Source organism: Malus sylvestris, chromosome 5 (assembly GCF_916048215.2).
Source record: "Malus sylvestris chromosome 5, drMalSylv7.2, whole genome shotgun sequence".
NCBI lineage: Eukaryota > Viridiplantae > Streptophyta > Magnoliopsida > Rosales > Rosaceae > Malus > Malus sylvestris.
The window spans coordinates 44,257,767-44,277,625 of NC_062264.1; the positions used below are offsets into that span (position 1 = coordinate 44,257,767).

The 19,859-nt window shown below is 36.1% G+C and overlaps 3 protein-coding genes across 3 annotated transcripts; 2 read left to right on the plus strand and 1 right to left on the minus strand.

The window, feature by feature from the left end:
• Positions 1 to 818: 818 nt before the first annotated feature.
• On the minus strand, positions 819 to 1,599 carry LOC126623511 (uncharacterized). The gene is made up of 2 exons (XM_050292412.1): positions 1,209 to 1,599; positions 819 to 1,067 (listed from the first exon to the last, which is right to left on the minus strand). The coding sequence occupies exons 1-2, from the start codon at positions 1,476 to 1,478 to the stop codon at positions 903 to 905; spliced, it is 435 nt and encodes a 144-aa protein (XP_050148369.1). The 5' UTR covers positions 1,479 to 1,599; the 3' UTR covers positions 819 to 902.
• Positions 1,600 to 3,571: 1,972 nt separating this feature from the next.
• Positions 3,572 to 6,775, plus strand: LOC126623508 (putative PAP-specific phosphatase, mitochondrial). The gene is made up of 7 exons (XM_050292408.1): positions 3,572 to 3,949; positions 4,065 to 4,276; positions 4,445 to 4,504; positions 5,268 to 5,653; positions 5,950 to 6,028; positions 6,109 to 6,159; positions 6,389 to 6,775. The coding sequence occupies exons 1-7, from the start codon at positions 3,667 to 3,669 to the stop codon at positions 6,539 to 6,541; spliced, it is 1,224 nt and encodes a 407-aa protein (XP_050148365.1). The 5' UTR covers positions 3,572 to 3,666; the 3' UTR covers positions 6,542 to 6,775.
• Positions 6,776 to 15,807: 9,032 nt separating this feature from the next.
• LOC126623509 (transcription factor MYB102-like) lies at positions 15,808 to 17,608 on the plus strand. Its single transcript, XM_050292409.1, has 3 exons — positions 15,808 to 16,195; positions 16,330 to 16,459; positions 16,625 to 17,608. Exons 1-3 carry the CDS (start codon positions 16,063 to 16,065, stop codon positions 17,418 to 17,420), a joined length of 1,059 nt encoding a protein of 352 aa, XP_050148366.1. The 5' UTR covers positions 15,808 to 16,062; the 3' UTR covers positions 17,421 to 17,608.
• The last annotated feature ends 2,251 nt before the right edge of the window (positions 17,609 to 19,859 follow it).

A 19,859-nucleotide genomic window follows, 5' to 3' on the forward strand; every position in this document is an offset into this window, starting at 1 on the left:
GGTTTAGTTCGGTTTGTTTTAGTCGTTTGCATAAAAGTAAAATTGAACGAAGCCAAATTAATTGTAGTTTAGAACCATTCTCGCTCTAGTGCTGAGTCTAAATATCACACCCTTGCTCATGGTTGTGTTGAGACCACTTGGGCTTGCTTCCTTCTTGGTGAGCTTGATGTCCGCTTGTCTACTCCTATTTTATTGCATTGTGATAATTTGAGTGTCAATTATCCTGATACTAATCTGGTTCATCATGCTCACTGGAGCTCTTCATCAGCCTCGTCATGGGCTCCTTTGTTCCAAAATTTGTTTGATCCAGCTCGTCCATTGAGATGTGTGTAAGATTAGACTTAATTAATTCGGAATCATCTCTACAATCATAACATGTAATTGTAAAAGCTTTAGAATACTAGGGTTTTCAACTCAGTTGCATACCCATATAATGATGGGTTGCAGTATATTTATACACATCAATTTCATATTACAAGTAGGGTTTTGAATACCCTATTTACACAGAGATCTTTGAATTCAAAATACAAAATCACAACAGCCTTATCTTTGAACTATTCAAACTAAAACCTGACCTAGCAGTCTTATCCTATGAAGAGTTTGTTTCGGAGCTAAGTTTCTGATAAGATTGACTCGGTCTAACAGTAATATCTGAATGTAATTTCCAATTGTAATGAGTGTAAGATTATACCTAAATAGGGGTTAACATAACTCAACCTATATCCTAATATTTTTCAGACATCAATTCGATGAGTCATAATTCTACAATATCCCACCCCTAGTTCAGTCGAAAGAGGTAAATTAAAAACTGAATGTAGTTTCACAAAATCTTTGGCTCATGGTATCAAATATTATAAATATACCATCTTACAAGTTAATCAAATAATTAAGTACTTAAATAATTAAAATAGCTCAGAATCATCCCACTGGAGGACAGCAGAGTCCAAGTTCTGCTCTCTTTTCAACTTATCCTTCACAAACCAGTCACATACCTTCCCAGCATTTAGCTCCTCAATTTCGCATCCTTCTTGTTCTGATATCACTCTCAGCAAATTCAACGACGATATCTACGTACACAATTAAACTTGTCATCTACGAGATTTGAATATAAACTTTTAAAACGTTAAATTTAACATACAGATGTATGAAAGTGATATGTGAAAATCGGAACATAAAGAAGTGGAAAACGTAACAAAAGAAAATAGTACCGTTAAACGACATAGAAATCTTTCGTGAGTGCTGAGACCGGAGATTTCTACCAGACCAGCTTCTTCTAGGGTTAAGAAAGGTCGTCTTTCCTTCTTCTCTGCTTCTCCTTTTCCACTATTTGCCCTCACGCCAAGTCTTCTTTCATGGGGAGACAATACCCTGCATGGGGAGAAAAGGGTACTTTGCGGTTTTGCTAGGTTTTGAAGACGACGTGGGTTGGAGAGGAAGGGTGAGTTGCAACGGCTTTTACAAGGCTTCAGCGAGAACATGGTTTCGACCAAGAGTTTTGGTCTGGTTTTGGAGGTAAATGTGGTTGCAGTGGCGAACGAGAGAGAAGAAGAAAAAGCTTATCGGTTTTGTTCTCAAGGTTTATTATTTGTGGTGGAGGCTGAAGAGAGAGAGAGGGAGATTTTGGGATTTGGATTGCCAGATTAGATTGGGCTTTAACTGGATCATGTGGCACGAATGGACTATAGGTTTGGACTGGGTCAAAATGAATATACGTGACATCTCTCTTTTATAAATAAGCCCATTGTGTTTTTGGCGTAAGGCTATTCACACACTTTTGCTAACTCTCACACACCTTTGATAATTATTGTTCATTGATTTTCTTCAATTTATTAGATCCGAGGACGAGAAATTAAGAACGTATGTGAAAAGTAAAAATGAATTTATGGATAGCAGCACCACCTTTTATTGGAAAGGGATCATATCCGGATCCCTTCCACCTAATCATCCTCATCAAATAATTCGGACCCTTAAAATTTGATCCAATGGCTAAAAACAGGGTCCACTCTAAAAATTATAATAACTTTAGTCGTTGGATCAAATTTTAGATATCCGAATTGTTTGATGAGAAGGATTAGATGGAAGGGATTCGAAAATGATCACTTTCCCCTTTTATTCATACAAACTCAAATGATATAATTAGAATGATTAATTTCTCAAAAATCATTAGATTCTACATTTATTTTAGCTTATATCTTATATATGATCCAATTTTAGAAAGCAAACGAGACCAAGTTAATCAAATGGAAATTAATTTTCACACATCTTTCTTAACGCAAAAAACTAAAAAAAAATGTGTGAAAACCACTTCTCAATGTTTGAACTTTTCATCCATGTCATTCATTGGCATCGAAGCAATTGGATTAAAATTAAATGAGATACAGAATTATTTTTCATGTATATACTGATCGTTCGTTTAAAAATACTTTTAAAATAATTAAAAACATTTTAAAAAATATTTTTAAATTCTAAAAACGTTACGTGCTATCATACAAAAGTAAGATCGATATACAAATCCAGGAAAAATAAATCAAGCTCTGGATCCAAAGAATTCATGTACATACATTAACACTATAACATACATACATACATACACCTATATATAACCTACACAAAATCAACTCACACATTTCGCCTCTAAAAAATTTTACAAAAATAAAAACGCATGCAGAGATCATCAATTGGGAGCCCAACAGCTCAAGAACATCACTGTCCTGAGCGACTCCTCCGCTTCCTTAACCCTCTCACTACTCTTCCCGGCCCCCTTCAAACCGCCACCCGAATCCAGCGACGCCGATAACCGCCACGCCTGGCTCGAATCCCTCGCGGACTTAACGGTCGAATCGCCACACTTTGGAGCCTGGTCTTTGATCCCCTGCATCGCCCTCAGAGCTGCCTGGTACACCACTCTGCTCGCGTACCTCAAGCTCATCACCCAGATCACAATTTTTTTAGAAGATCAGAAGGGTTGCAGTTGCAAATCAAATTAGCTGCGAGTTCAATAATTTACTTGCATTTATAGAGAGAGAAAGTAGAAGATGAATACCAAGTTTTGGAAATCTGTGGTTTGTTGACCGCTGAGATGTGGCCAGCGGACGGCTGCGATGTCTTTATCACAGCGGACTTTGCCACGGAAAACTGGGGTCCGCGGGGCCTGATTCATTGTGCGACGGACACGTGTCTGAGGATGAGCTCAAATGTTTTGGATAAGGACAAGAATATCTAGGTAGGATTTTCTCTAATAGAATTTTCAAGATCCTTGTCAGATCCTCTTTGTTATCATCTTAAAAAAGAAAATCATCTAATCACTTTCGTTTATCATACATTTTACGATAAAAAATTATTGTAAATTTTTATTTATTATAAATTAAATATAAATAATACTTTATAAAAACTAACTGTACGATATACGATAAATGGATATGATTAAATATCCGTCGAGGATTCTCGAATTTTCGCTAGTTTGTCTTCCGGATTTTACCAAACTTTGTACTCATAATTGGGCTGGACTGCATAACATTAGATTTTGTGCCTATGAAATTTCGACTCGGCCCAATATTTTTTCTTAAAACAGGACTTACAAGGCCCAATTTCTAGCCCACTGTCGCACTGCAGTCTCCACCAACGAGATTTCAACGACTCATTTACAGCCGGCGGTTAAAATTCGCCATGATTTTTGTGCACTCAGCCCGCCATTTTTCGACCGTCCGATTCACTCGGCCCGATTCGGCACTCCGCCGGCGGCGCTTCCGCGTGAGGTCGAGTTTGCCGTTCGGAACTGAAAAGGCCAACTATTATCGAGAGCTGGAAGCTGCCGTCGATGCCGTGGAGAGAGCTTGCGCGCTCTGCGTTGACATCCAGTCGTCGGTGCTTCAACGGCGGGTCGTTGAAAAGACCGACCAGACTCCGGTGACGGTGGCGGATTTTGGAGTCCAGGCTCTCGTCAGTTTGGGTAAATTGCTAATTGGTCCTTTTATTCCGTTTTCTGAAAGCAAGTCCTTTTATTATTTGTGTTTAGTTTTCGAGTTCTGTAAATGGAGCTGGTGTGGACCTTGTGGTGGTTGCAGAGCTTGGGAAACGATTCCCTTTGATTCCATTGGTGGCGGAAGAGGACTCGGCGTTTGTTCGTTCCAATAAACTGGTGGAGCCAGTGCTCAATGCGGTGCTTGACAAATCTAGTTGTGCAGAGAACCCATGGACGGCTGATGAAGTATTGGAAGCCATTGACAGAGGTGGTCCGGAGGGTTTTGCTTTCGGAGCTCAGCCCGCAACGTATTGGGTTCGTTTTCGGATTTGCATTTGCATTATATGATTGGATTAAACGCTACCAAGATGTGCAGCTTTGTATGTGACCCTTTTGCTATTTGGTTATCATGCTTTAATTCATGGTGATCGCAGTTGGATTTTTACTTTGCTGCATTGTACTGAATTGAGAAATGTAATGCAGGTACTTGACCCCATTGATGGCACAAAAGGATTCGTGAAGGGAAATCCGGCGTTATATGTGGTATGCCTTACTAACTTAGAAAAAGTTGCATTGAGTTTCTATCTTTCGGTTTTCGGATATTTGGTCATTACAGTAAGTTTTGAATATGATGGCACCTGTAGTTGACTTTGCTATGGAATACAACATGGATGTTTTACGGTAAATTTGTTCATCGGTCGTCAAGTTGTAGTTATATAATTGTGTCATATGAGATGTTAAATGATGCCTATTACTATTTTTATATCTAAGCTTGTCAAGTGCTGTTAAGTCGACACTACTGAAATTATACTCACTCAACAGTTTGTGCTTCCAAAGCGAATGCAAGAAATCGACACAAAATTGTGTAATTTGGTTGTGAATAGAATCAGATATATGCACAAGACGCGAAATCTACACTTCGCAAGTACCAACTAAGAAGCAAAGATAAAAAGAGGGAACCTTAACCCAATTGAATAGGAACTTCAGATATATTATACCCAGTTATCTTCTTACAAATCTATTTAATTCTAGTTTTCGTATGGTGGAGGACTCTGAGATTACTTAATATCTTAGTGGTCTGATTGAAAAGCAATCTTCAAGGATATCCTTTCAAGTAACTCTGGTTGTTATGCTGCTTTCTTATCTAACAAAGGCAGGCCTATGGTGTCAAATGAACATAGTAATAGCACTTTCATGTGTTGCGGAAAGAAATGATTCAAGCTGTGTTTTTTCTAGATATTCGGTCCTGTTTTACTGGATTGCTTTCTACTATAAGAGTTGCCTATTAAATGGCTCAAATTTTCAGGTTGGCTTGGCACTTGTTGTTGACGGGGAGCTTGTATTGGGTGTCATGGGGTGCCCAAACTGGAAGAATGATATATCCAACAAATCCACCTCTGAAGTCCAGGAAGAAAATATCAGTCCACCTGGATCAGGGATTATTATGGTTGCTCATACAGGCTGTGGAACATGGACAAAACGTTTATCATCTGTGCTAAATTCCACAGCCAAAATGCCTTATTCTTGGACTCAATGCTTTGCTGATGGGTCTTGTATCATGGAAGAGGCACGATTTTCTATCCCAGATAGTGATGTATGGGAGTCATTTCCGCTATCATCTTTATTCAGATCAACTAACGCTGATAGCATTGACGAGGGCGAAATTCTTCTTGTAAAATCTTGTTGTGGAAGGTTTGTTGTTTTCCTACTGGACTGCTGCTCCTAAAAAGTAGAACCTTTCAGATTTTTTGACATAGTTTTTACAGAATGTAGAGTTTTCATGACTTTATCACTGAATCCAACTCTTTTCTAGGATAGTCCTGGATTCTCAAGTTTGCAATAGAAAAAGTTTCTTTTTATGTTGTGTAGCTTGATGTATTAGAATAAGGTTAACAGTCCCTCTTTTGCAAATATATCTATTATGAATAACGTCAATATTCTTCGTCAATGCTTACTGGGTTTATACCTTTCTTCTTTTCGGCCTGCAGTTTATCCAAGTATATGATGGTGGCTTCGGGTGTGGTATCTCTTCATATGCAGCGTGTGAAAGTTCACAGAGTTACCAAGGTATTGCATTTCATTCCAGTTGTCAATAGACTATAGAAACTACATCAGTATTACTAACTTCAACTCGTCGCAATTTATAGGCATGGGATCACGTTGTTGGTATTATATGTGTGCACGAAGCAGGGGGAAAGGTATATTCTTCCATGGCTCTTTCTCAATCATGAATTTGCTGCAAAGCTCAACAGTTGGATTGATACGAAACTGCAATGAGATTAACTAACGGAAATTTAGAAACAGAAGACGATAAAAATTGCAGACGAGCTTTTCTTATAGAACTTGTGCAACTTTTTTATTGAGTGCTCTATACACATGGAATGACAAACTTGCTCCGTTTTAAAAAATTATCTCGTGTAAAAACAGGTGACTGACTGGAAGGGAGATGAACTTAATCTAGCAGCGGATGAAGTTGGACGGAGGAATATATACCCTTCCGGCGGAATCCTTGCGACTAATGGCACCTTGCATAACCGGCTTTTAGAGATGATATCTTTCAGTTCAACTGTTTCCCGGTGATCATTATTTCACCGTCGGTATTTCTTTGTTGTTTCAATATACAATTGCAATAATTTGTCAAAAAAAGGGGAATGAAAATCATTCTTTGGAATTTCATATTATATATTGATTCTTCATACACATTGTATGAGATACCAGATTCTTAACGAGGCAATGTAATAACCAAACTTTGACTGAATTGCTCTAATTGATTGGAGTGTCTTTGTTATGCGAGTATGTGAATTGTTTTTCTGACTTTGCACCACTTTTTAACTACGTTTTATTCTTGTTTACTGAATGTTAGCGTCAGTTGACTAAGTTGTTGATTTGTTACTGATTATTTTACAGTAAATTCTACATCAATTAACATTGTACTGATTTATGGCTCTAGTTTGGGAGATTTGTAAGTGTGTCGGGAACCTGGTCAGTACACCAAGTATCATAATATAAGTGGTAATAATTCAAAAAAATCGGTAAAGCAATAGTCCCTAAACTTTGGGCTAATTGGAGCTTTGGTCCTTGTACTAAAAATTCGTGAGTATTAATCCCTGAACTTGTTATAATGTAAAATAATGGTTATTTTCACTAACTCTGTAAGAACCTCCATCTACAATAAAGGGTTTGAATGGGCAAAATATGGATGGAAGTCCTAATGGAGTCAAGAGAACCATTGCTCCACATTATTACAAGTTAGGGACTAATATCACAAATTTTTAGTCTAGGGACTAAAGCTCTAACTGCGCTAAATTTGAGAAACCATTGCTCCAATTATCTTCAAAAATAATATAAAATTCCAACTATTAATATTACGATATTTAATGTACTGGCATGTGTTTTGGCAAATTGAAATATTTCTCAAACAATTGATTTCTCAAAACTCTTGTGGATGAATTCAAACGCATCATATTGACGTGTCGTGAGACCATTGGTTCATGAACATAGAAAGTCACACAAGTGGGAATTGGATCCGCTTCGGACCTTAGTGTCCGGAGCCTAAGGATCAAATCATCTAGACCGTTGATTGGTGTGTAAAAGAAATCAAAACCGTTGGTTTTGTGTGGTAGGCCATGAAAATAAGTTAATGGAGACCATTTGATTCAATTCGTGCAGCCCAAATGAATTGATCCTTAGACTCCAGATACTAAGGTTTAGAGCGGATCCAATTCAACACGAAACCAGATCCCTTCCGAACCTAAATAAACTGAGCCTAAAGATCAAAGGATTCGGACTGTTGAAATTTAATCAAATGACTGCAATTATTATAAATTTTAGAGGATCCTTGTTTATAACCGTTTTATTAAATTTCAATAGATCGGATCTTTTACTCAAGAAGCTCAGTTTATTTGAGTCCGGGATCAGGTTCTATTCCGCACAAGTGAAGATCAATACTCATACTGTCATACATGGGCATTTCCGCTTTAAACCACTGCCCTTTTGACACGTCGCCGATCTCGTGAATGGTGTTCATCCCGTCGCCATTTTCCAGAGGCCTCCATCAACCCATCAACATGCCCTACGTGTCCCCACAGATTGCTTACGTTGAACACCAATCTAGATCCGATTTAATAAATCCCTTTCTACAGAAATCTCTTGAATCCTCTGGATTGAAGAGGGACCACGTCCTATTGTCCAACAAAAAAGAAGAGGGACTACGTACTAATAAAGAAACAAAACACATATGTAAATATAAGAAAAAAAAAATTATTTAAAATTTTTGGATATTTTACTAACTAGCCTCGACTTAACTAGAACGTCTTAAGTTAGACTCATAAAACAACAGTAACAATGTATAATAATTGTGATGAGTTTGATCTTTTGTTGTGTTTAACTCTGTTGTGATTAGTGTTTAAATTTTTTTTCGATACGATCAATAATTCCGTAGAAATATCAGAAGAATTGGAGAAAGATATGGAAAGGGGGCCCCTAATAGAGAAACTCTAAAATTTCACCTAAAATCGACAAATTTCGTCGATATTTCCAATATCTCGGTTGAATATCGACAAACTGATACGTTCCCTAAAGTTTCATTTTGGATTTTCACATTTTTTAGCAACTTCTATCATTTCCATTGAATGCAATAGATATTCATCGATATTTTCAAAATTTTACATATCGATATTTCTACTGGTATCGATTATTTTAAACACCGATAATGATTTTCGAGCAAAAAAAAAACTGATTATGATTGTAGTAAATAAGGGGAAAAAACACTGATAATGTTCTCTCTCACTTTGTAAGGAAGAAAAGAAAAAGTGAAAGATAATATTGTATCCTAATTGTTCATATTTTATATGTTGCTTTATGAGTTGTAACAGTGACAGTGCAACGCTTGGGATCTCGTATCTCAGGATACTTTAATTTACACGAACTCTGTCAACGAAATTGCATGGCAGCAAATAATTAATTACTCGTTAATCATTATTCAACGTTTGGTGTACAACTATTTAAAAAAAAATAAAATCTACCAGATTTATGTATTTTGGGGATCCAGTCAAACATTACATGTATTGGCAACTACTTTGGGTTACATGAGTGTACAAACCAAAACCCTAAGATTTTAGACCACTAATTACAGGTTTTAGTATTATGCTATATGTAAGCATCAGAGCTTAGTATTTTAAGTACTGATGCTGGAGTAAAATCAACAATTAGTCATAATAATTAAGCAATTTTGATTACTTAATTACTTGGTGTTGTCTCCGTGAGGCCAAACATGGAGACAATTTTAGCCTTAAATTATACTGAGTCTACAGTTGCGTATGTTTATCGCAAACTTCCATAGTCTTGTTATCTTTGCTACAATACAAAAGAACCAAACATTTGACCTAGTTAAATTCTAATCCATTTTCACTCATTGTTTAATGTTTGAAGGTGAGCACTGTTCTAGAATCTCTGCCTAACCTAGGCGGTTAGTCTTTGTCCCGATTAATCTTAAAAATTTGAAAATTAAGAAATGACGCCTAGACCTGCCTAAGCGCCCGTCTAAACCCACCTAGGCACCCACCTAGAACCGCCTAGGTTTCCATGTTTTTAGTATGTTAATACTTTATAATCTATGTCATTTTAGTTTGCAATTTATGTATCTCAATACAATTATGTATATTTTTTTAAAGTATAACTATATGTTATATAACAAAATTTAGTTAAAATTATAAATAAATAAAAAACCGCTAAGGCCCCCCCTAGACACCTAGGCAAGGCCCCTGCCTACTGCTCAACTAGCGCCTAACGCCTTTTAGAACTTTGAAGGTGAGTTTTGTTACCCGCCTGTTTGGGATGAGATCTTATTAACAAAGAGTAATGCTAGGTAGATCAAATTTGAAGACTAAATTTGCAAACTAAATGATGTGTCACCAATAAAAAATAAGCATGGTAATCAACACTTAAGTAATAATTCAATCATTAACTTTCATGTCATTTGGTTTAGAAATTTGGTATCCTTAGCATTAATTTTTTTTATTAATCTAAGAATTTAAGGTGTGCTAAATTTGACTTCAACATAATAGGTGATGATGAATCTCTCACCAATACTAAGCTTAAGCTCCATGCATCCAGTTACTTTGTAATGCTCTACTTAATTACATATACCCACACTAGGTCATTGTTCACCTGTTGTCTCCACATTGACTAAAGGCTTAATCCAACTATTCTTCATATCTACCCAGCATATTTGTATCACTCTTTAGATAGAGGAGTAGACCTACCACGGTTACAATCGACATCTCCCTTATCCTTTGGATGACTACTATATAAATTGAGTATAAATCTAGCTAGATTTGGGGATTTGGGGATTTGGGGTTTGAAAATACACAAGGGTACAATAAAAAAGTAATGGGTAAGAAGGGCATGCAAGCAAAGGTGTGTGATTGGCCTGGAGATTACCAGTGTTTCCTTGAAAAGATTAAGGCGAAGACCTTAGTAGACGACTAAATTAATATATGACCGTACATGGTTCCTATATACTAAGATATGAGGGTGAATAAGACATTGTATTTTAACGACATGAACAATATTACAGTTTAATTCAAGAGTAATGCTAAGAATACCAACTATTTAGATTAAATTTCATCAATTATATTATGTGGTTGTCAACGATTGAATAATTACTTAAGTGTTGATTGACGTGCTTATTTTTTTTATTAGTAACACATCAGATAGTTTGCAAATTAGGCTTAAAATTTTAATCTACCTAGCATTACTCTTAATTTAAACTAGAGTTAATGCTAAATAAATTAACTTTATAAACCATATTATATGTCACCAATAGAAAATTGAGAACTTTAACGAAAAACCACATTTTTACACTAAAAGTCAATCGTAGTACTATTTACTTTACCTTTTATTTTGTCCTTATCGTTAAAATTCAAAGTTTTCAAACCCTTTTCATTAATTTTTCTTAGAAAATAAGCACGTTAATCAACACTTAAGTAATAATTCAATCATCAACAATCACGTCATATTGTTTATAAAATTTGGTTAAAAAAATTGTTCTCCCTAACATTATCCCTTAAACTGTTGAAGCCAATAAGAGAGGTGAACAGTAACAATCTAGTAGACACCTGTCCAATTAAAAGTTAATATGTAGTAGCAGAAGTTTAAAAACTCAAAGATTAGTTTAATGGGTTTTTAAAGTTGACTAAATGCGGTCGCACTAGAACTGCTGGTTGGATGACCGAAATGCTTCCATATTAACAGATGGCTTATTAAGGAAGTTTTAACAGAAGAAACCCTAGCTCATCGCATAAACACATTCATCGGTTCCCGGATTAAGCTATTAAATAATGTATTAAACTTAACAGAGATATTAAATTTAATAAAGTACAGATTAGACTTTCATACGTCATAAAAGGAGGGACCTATTTTGTTTTGTTGTTGGGAATGACTATTGGAGAGTAAATAATAGACTTCGGATTATCTTAAGTGGCAGGCTAACGATGGTCCGATGATTAATTGTAATTAGGGCTTGCTTCTAAATGGTCCCCCTTTGGGAACTAACGTCTTGCGCTCAGACACGTAACATGCAAAGTTTCCAGTTTCATTCCACGTAATCAATCGGATGATTAAACTACTCTTAAGTCTTCAAGAATTTTGCTCAATTCGTACACCAGAGATCGTCATGCAAACAGTGCATGCATTTTATTTTTTATCGACCCCTCTCTCTCTCTCTCTCTCTCTCTCTCTATATATATATATATATACACATTTATTGTTATGAGTTATTTAACCTAACATATTTGGCAAGAAAAACATATATAGAGATTATGCATGTGAGTTACGTGCAATTTTGTTCAAGCTGTTAGGGACGGCTTCGTGTTAGCTGAACGATCTCTGTTCAGTAATGGTATAGGCCATCTTAAATAAGAAAAAATTCGAAAATGTTTGTGTATTTTATTCAGTCTCTTTCTATTCATGTGGGACCGTCGCTATATATGGCTATGATCGGTCAACTTATGAAATCCCTTTCTTAAAATAATATAAAACATGTTTCTTCTTTATATATACATAATCAAGCTAGACAAATAGTGTGGGTTCAGTGGTGAAGATAATAATCATTTTATTGTCACCTATAGGTTTCAGCGGTTTATACATATTCAATTAAGCCTTTTTATCCAAAATGATTTTGGAGATTGACATAACTCCTTACTTTAATCTATGATATTTAAAATCGGTAGAAGTGATCCTTAAGACTATCCACAATCAATCATTTTAGTCATTCTTTTAGAAATCTTCGTTAAATTGGGGGTGTTTGTTTTAAATCAACACATTTCCTTGAACTGGTGATTTCTTCAATTTAACGGATAACTTTCATTGAAGGACCAAGATGGTTGACGGTGGACAATCAGAGACCAAAGTGAGGAGTTATGACAATTTAAGAGACTATGTTGGCTAGAAGGCATTCAATTAATTTTTGATCTAGTGGTAATTATCTCTATTATGCAATTCACATTATTGCGAAAATGATATATATTTTTTGTAAGTTTGATATCTAATCGTGCTATTCAACTTTTATAGTCAATTAATTCTTGATCTAGTGGTAATTATCTCTATCAAGTTAATGAGGGGTTTGTCACACGAATATATATCCTTGTAAAACATATACAAATATGTATTGGAACTGGTTCAACGTAACATTTAAGTTAAATCTTCTGAACATAATAAGTGTTGTATAGTCATTTTCTATAATTAGCCTAATAATACTATTCTCGACCCATTTCGGGAATTTTATAAGCAAACCATACACAATTATTGCTCAACCAGTTCCCCTCAAGTCAATGTAGTTGAGTTCTTGATATTTTACTTGACGTGATAGCCAAATGTTTGAGAGTGAGAGTGGAGCATGGTAACCAATGATAAAGTCAAACTATTTTTGTTTTCTATAGACTGTAAAATCAAACTTTTTTTAGGAAAAGTACAATGTTTCAGTCATTGAATATAGGGCATTAGAAATACACATGATGAATAACTTGGTCTCCAAGGGATCCTTGTACAGTAGATTTAAAAACTTACAATAAAACATTATTAATTGCAAAGTAATGAATGAACTTTAAGCACTTATCCGAACTCGTCGGGAATCGTAAAATTAAACAGATCAATAAAACCGTTAAATTTCGTGTCTCAAATCATGGTGGGACAGGAGTAGGATGCACATGGGATATCTCATCACCTAATCACCCATACAACCTCTGTACACCAACTGACGTAGATCCAGAATATCAAACAACCAAACTTAGACATCAATTTTTATTTAATTGTTTCCGGTGAGTTGGTCTGCTTGTCGTTTTGTTTTTACAAACAATAATATAATTTACACTAATTCATCTAAACAACAAAGAAGAAGGGTTAAAACTCAGTAATTCAGTAAGTTATTAAAAAAATGTGCTATCTACTACTTATAGAGTTGGCCTTTCTTGTCTTTTGAACTAGCTAGTGTCCAACATGTGACTACCTCACTATCTTCTTTTTGTTCAATATTGTTATTTTTACAAAATTATATTAAAATCAGGATAACCTTTTGTTATGTGTATAATAAATTGTTAGATCCTACATTGCACAGCGGAGTGGATCATATATGTCTTATATGTACATGCTCATCTCCTTTAGTACGATGCTTTTTGGGAGCTCATTGGCTTCGAGTTCCGTAGGAACTCCGAAGTTTAGCAAGAATGGGCCAGAGCATTCCTGGGATGGGTGACCCACTGGGAAGTTATGCTGGCGTGAGTTTTCAGAAACAAAACCGTGAGGACGTAATTGGGTTTCATAGCGGATAATATCGTGCTACGGCGTCTGAGTTGTGGTGGAGCCCAAGTCGGAATGTGACATAAATGCTCCCATATTTCATCAACTACCAAACTCGATTATTGCCGCCTTCACATAAATGCTTCTCCTCAATTTCACGTATGTAAAAGAATCTCCCGTTTGTGCAGTGTCACAGTGGTTGTCTTTGCCTGAGTTGTCCTATCCATTCATCGGATTGTGCCGTGTTGCGGTTCCTTTCTCAGAGTAGTTTAGTTTAGTTTTGTTTAGTTTTATTGTCTCGCCTAGTGTGTGTTGTAGCCTCCCTGCAACGATGGTTGAATTTAGTTTTTCGCTTTGAGCAATGAGTTATGTGATCTCGTCTATTAATGATGACTTTATGTGGTTTCACTTCCACGATGACTTTATGGCCGCACCCGCACTATTCGACGGTGACCATTTGGAATTCGCCAATACAAATATGATATATCTATCAATTTGTGATATATTTGTAGGGGTGATGTGCAAAGTTCTAGTACATATGGTATCCATTTAGGGGTTTTACTATTATTGTCTTGTTTGTACAAATTCACTTCCATATCATTTTTTTGGTCACTGAAGTATTGTACCCAATTGACATCTATATATTATTTTGAGATAATTAATGAAATATCAAACTATCGTTGCTTGTTGGAAAAAAAAAAAAAAAAATCTCCCATGGACTGACTGCCTACTCGGTCGGCAACGTCCGTACAACAAATTTACAGAAGAAACACATTTCTCAAAAACGTTGAAATCTGCCATGCCCTCTACTAACTACTTACACGAAATTACTACAACATCATTTTCTGCAAGAGATACCAATATATTATATTATATATATATCACAATAATCTTTATAGTTGTTTTAACTTATCTTAGTACTAATCAATCTTAATTTTATATAATTTTCGACCAAAAGCATGCTATTGATTGAAGGTAAGAACACATACAAAGAAAATAACGTGCATAGAAGGACAACGTTAAAACATTATCAAGACTTTTAAACCCGTTGAATGAAAAATATGCCCACACCAAAAATTTACAAACAAGAGATGTCCTAAGTCTATGATATCGGGCGATTCTTCAAACCAAGCAACATCTTGCTCACGATTTAAGTCACACATCGCCAATCTATGTGCCCCAATTTGCTTCTCTAATAATAAGTCTTGTCTTAATTTATATAATTAAACACAATAATTGAGTTAGCTTTAAATTTTTTATTATACCTACCTCCATGGCTCGTGATATGTCTTGGCTCGAGCCATGCAGGAGGGACAAAGAAGACACGACGCCGTGAATGTCAAGTTCCAGTAAGGATAATATATTGGTCAGCTCACATGTCACAAGAGGAGGGGTACGTGGCACCAATACTTGCTTTATCTTCTTATGTCGATGACAGCTGAAAGCCCCTTCCCTGATATGAATGCAGAAAGCCACGACCCACAGAAACACAACACAATCCCGCTGGAAAACGATAACCCTAAAAGTAAAATCCAATAAATTAATAATTACGAATAATAACATACAGACCCAAGTGATCTCACATGATCTCTGTAATGCTGGAGGGATCATCTACTTAAATTGTATTTTATAATTATATGACGCGTTTGTTGATAGTTGAATTATTACTTAAATGTTTGATTAACGTACTTATTTCTTATTGGTTATAAATTACATGATTTATAAATGTCATGTAAAAATATGATTTATATAACATTTTTTTTTCTGTAAATAGAAATAGAATTATTATTCATCAATTAATTAATTAAAATATTTTATCATGCATGCAATGCATGGTCATGGATGTTGGCTAGGTACAAAATTATTTTACATATATAAATACAGACAAATCTAAACTAAAATATCAGATTAATAAGGGAGGGAGAGGGATTGGAGTTGAAAACTTATTGAATCTTGATGATGACAATATGTTGAGTTCTGAAAGAAGGGACACGTACCCATGTTGATAAACTGAGGACGGCACCGAATCCTTTTGACTTCCTCCTTTTTTTTTTCCTCTCATTTCATTGCCTTCACTGGCTTTCCTATTTATACACCAACGTCTATGATACAGACCCTACAATCTAATCTGCATCGATCCATTCTTCTCTCTCTCTCTCACTAAGCTCTTCATAATTTTGACCCATGTTTCTCAATTAATGTACATGAACAGTTGAGCACACGGTACTTTTAAGCTTGTGGGCAACGGAGCACTGGGATTTTAAAAGCAAAGCCAGAGAGCTTTTTCAAACAAAAACTTGAACACAATGGGAAGAGCACCTTGCTGTGACAAAAATGGCCTCAAGAAAGGCCCGTGGACGCCGGAGGAGGATCAGAAGCTCATGGATTATATTCAGAAACATGGTTATGGCAACTGGAGAACCCTCCCAAAGAATGCAGGTAATTAGTCATATATTGTATATATGAGGCTTCATGTTTAATTTATTTATTATATTAACTTGTTTTGTACATATATGGTTCAAATAATAGGTAACAGGGTTTAACTAAGTTTTGTTACTTTCAATTCTGTGTAGGGCTACAAAGATGCGGGAAGAGCTGCCGTCTCCGGTGGACAAACTATCTCCGACCGGACATCAAACGAGGTCGGTTTTCATTCGAAGAGGAGGAGACAATAATTCAACTCCATAGCATATTGGGCAACAAGTAAGCTAGCTAGCCTCCTTTTTTACTTTTCTATTTATATAATATGTTGAAACTTGAACTTCATTGTTCAATAGTAGCATAATAATTAATATTCTATACTTCAGAATTCAACAATTAATTTTTTTTTTTTGTCAAAACAATTAATTAATTAATTATCATGAATAGATGGTCTGCTATTGCTGCTCGTTTGCCCGGAAGAACCGACAACGAAATCAAGAACTACTGGAACACCCACATTAGGAAGAGGCTTCTCCGAATGGGAATTGATCCTGTCACCCACAGTCCCCGTCTTGATCTTCTCGACTTCTCATCCATTCTCTACAACTCATCTCATCACCACCATCAAATGAACAATTTTTCAAGGTTGCTTGGCCAACCAATTGGACTCAACCCTGAGCTACTAAGGCTAGCCACTTCTCTAATCCAATCCCGTGGAGAAAACAATAGTAACCAAAATTTCGTTCTTCAAAATGCTCAAGAAAATGATTACCACCAAATCTGCAACCCCCAAATCCAACCTCAACAACCAGTTCAAGACAATGTTCCATACCCTAATGAAGTTTCACAACTCATGCAGCAGCAGCCCAATGTAGAGTACCCATCAAGCCTAAGTGATTTTAGGTCACAAAACTCTCAACTCAACGAGTGGCAAAGTAATGTGGGGACTTCAAATTTTACGGAAGAGTACGTTGAGTTGCCAAGTTTTGCATACTTTGGGTCTGAACAGCATCAAACTGCTTTGGACCTTTCGCCGGAGACTTCAAATTTTCACTCCAACAACAGCAACCAGAACTTTAGCTTCACTTCGGTTCTCTCGACGCCTTCTTCAAGCCCGACGACTTTGAATTCGAATTCGACAACGTATTTCAACAGCGGCACAGAGGACGAACGGGAAAGCTACTGTAGCAACATGTTAAAGTTTGGGATCCCAGACATCTTGGGTGTTAATGAATTCATGTGATATTATTTACTATTACTTGTCAGGTTCGAACTGATCGTTGGGATTGATCAAGCTGTTGATACGTGTAGAATTTGCTAAGAATTAATCAGTGCATTAGTTTTGGTAATTTTACTGTATCCGGAATCTCTCCAAGTTCTTCATGTCCCTTTTCTTCTTTAAATGGAAAGTTTCCATAATTATCTCCTTAATTAGCAGTTTATCTTATCAAGTATTATTTTATATTTTTGGTATGTTTATTTTATTCTAAATTCACGTCAAATACTTGGACAAATTGATGCCTGTTTATCAACGAAGACAAAAACCAAATATATATAATAATCGAATTGGATCTGTTCATCTGGCCGTTAAGTATAATTAATCAATTAATTAGTACATAATAGTTGGTAGACTCACAAGAAGCATAACATTTTAATAAATATGTCGCAGCAAAACAACATTTCTTCTTCTTTTCCTTGCACAAATGGAGATTTTTCAATGTGTCTGAAATACGAAATGTAATACCACATCTTATTATACAATTAGATGATTTTTTTTTCTAAGTGTTTCCAATTGTATAATGACATGCCCATATTCTACGCATACTGCAAAATCTTTCGCACAAATGAACAAATATATTAAAAATGGAGCCACAAAAACATATATTATTTGCATCTAGCTATAAGAGGAAACTCAGGAAAGGCAAAAAGGGAAACTTGCACGTAGTAACAATGATCAAAGAGAAACAAAAGCTCAATGATTTGGTTTCTTGGCTCCCGACAGTGAGTCCAAGGTTCCGGCGACAAGGCCGGAGGTATCAGACGGAATACGTGAGATCGACACCTGTCTGGGCCACCTGTATGGCGGAGCGTCGTTTTCACGTGCTAATAAAGTAATAATTTCATGAGGTTATAGAAATATGCGAGTTTGACAAAACGGGGAAAGTACGTGTCGTCCTCTGAGCGGGGAGTGTTATTACGTTACGGGGACCACGTAAGGGGAAACCCTAGCTTTATTGAAAAATCATGTCGTGGTTCTTGTGCCGGTTTTGTCATCTTTTATCTTATGTCCATCTCAATGCTATGCAGAATTGCTGTATGATATCTCTATGCTAGCTGCTGTGGTGCATGCAGTGTCAACATTACGACCTAATATTAACTGCGTCAGCATCTAGGACACGTGGACTCGATGATGCAGAGGTGGGTCCCATAAATGAGCTTGGGGTTGGACCGGTTCGGTTGACCCCGGTTGGATAAATCAGTGGTCCTATCCTATGCAGTTAAAAGTTTACAACCTATGAAGTGGTAGTGTGGGCGTTGTGGGCAGTGGCGGAAGATGGAAGAAGAAGAAGAATAACAAGGAAAGCGTATGGTGGTGAGGCTTTTGACTACAAATTTGTTTCTACTATAAAATCCTTTCAATAAGAATTTGGGGATGATGATTAATTATTGATTAGCTTAAGTGGGGTCGCTTTGCTGTTCTTTCCATGTGCATAGTATAATTCAAACACTTTGGAAATTTGACTGTCCAAAATTCAGACATCGACATGAAATTTCCATTGACAATAATATGTTGGGGACTTTTGTCATACAATAATTTTCCTAGAATCAATGGACAGCTCATGATCGTCATGCATGATTCACTTCGAATCTTGGTTTAGCCTTAATGAGATGACCACACCCATTTTTTTTTTCTTTGGTGTAACCTTGATACCATATTTTTTCGAATGTACTCACATTATGTATGTTTATGTTTTTATTTATCAATAATATGTACTTTAGGTTTGTGAAATATCAATTATGTCGTCGATTAATATGATAAAACGTAGATTAGTTAAATTACGTGGTGGTGTGACTGTCATACTTAAAAGTTCATCAAAACTATTGTTTCATATAGATCAGAGGGAGATTATGCACATTTTTCACCAAATCATTAGGCTCCAAGTCATTTGTCTCCACTGGTTTTATCATTTGATGCATGACTTGTGTCCGAGACTTGCATGGCATGGACTCTCTTACAAGTTAATCCAAAGAGAGTATAAAATGAAATGAAAGGGAGTAAAAGATTTACAAGACTCTCGAAGCCCTTGGTACTAATTAATTATACAATTATCCAAGACTTCAAGTGACGTAAATTCTGTAAACCTTAATATTTTAGCTTCAGTTCTTCCTCCCCAAGGCATTGACACTTTGACACAAACACAAATGTGCATATTTGCAGAGAAATTACCTTGTAGTATGATTATAGTTACTGACGATTCATATACAAATTCGAAATACTTTCTCAACCGAATTCCTGAACCCCCCCCCCCCCCCCCCTCTTTTTTTTTATTTGAAGTCAAAGCGATAGAAGATTTCATTGATAGGGAAAAAAGTACAAAAGAAGAGCAATCATTGCTCGGTCATACAATCCTCAAGTAAAGCATCTACAATGAAATCCGGAGGTTCTTCAATCCAAAGGCAG

Excerpts from the sequence above, each read along its gene's own strand:
- LOC126623511 (XM_050292412.1), bottom strand. The coding sequence starts at position 1,478 with ATGTTCTCGCTGAAGCCTTGTAAAAGCCGTTGCAACTCACCCTTCCTC. Across the intron at positions 1,068-1,208 it reads GATTTCTATGTCGTTTAACG|ATATCGTCGTTGAATTTGCT; the intron begins GTACTATTTTCT and ends TTGTGTACGTAG.
- LOC126623508 (XM_050292408.1), top strand. The coding sequence starts at position 3,667 with ATGATTTTTGTGCACTCAGCCCGCCATTTTTCGACCGTCCGATTCACT. Across the intron at positions 6,029-6,108 it reads AAGTTCACAGAGTTACCAAG|GCATGGGATCACGTTGTTGG; the intron begins GTATTGCATTTC and ends CGCAATTTATAG. Across the intron at positions 6,160-6,388 it reads TGCACGAAGCAGGGGGAAAG|GTGACTGACTGGAAGGGAGA; the intron begins GTATATTCTTCC and ends GTGTAAAAACAG.
- LOC126623509 (XM_050292409.1), top strand. The coding sequence starts at position 16,063 with ATGGGAAGAGCACCTTGCTGTGACAAAAATGGCCTCAAGAAAGGCCCG. Across the intron at positions 16,196-16,329 it reads AACCCTCCCAAAGAATGCAG|GGCTACAAAGATGCGGGAAG; the intron begins GTAATTAGTCAT and ends AATTCTGTGTAG. Across the intron at positions 16,460-16,624 it reads CATAGCATATTGGGCAACAA|ATGGTCTGCTATTGCTGCTC; the intron begins GTAAGCTAGCTA and ends TATCATGAATAG.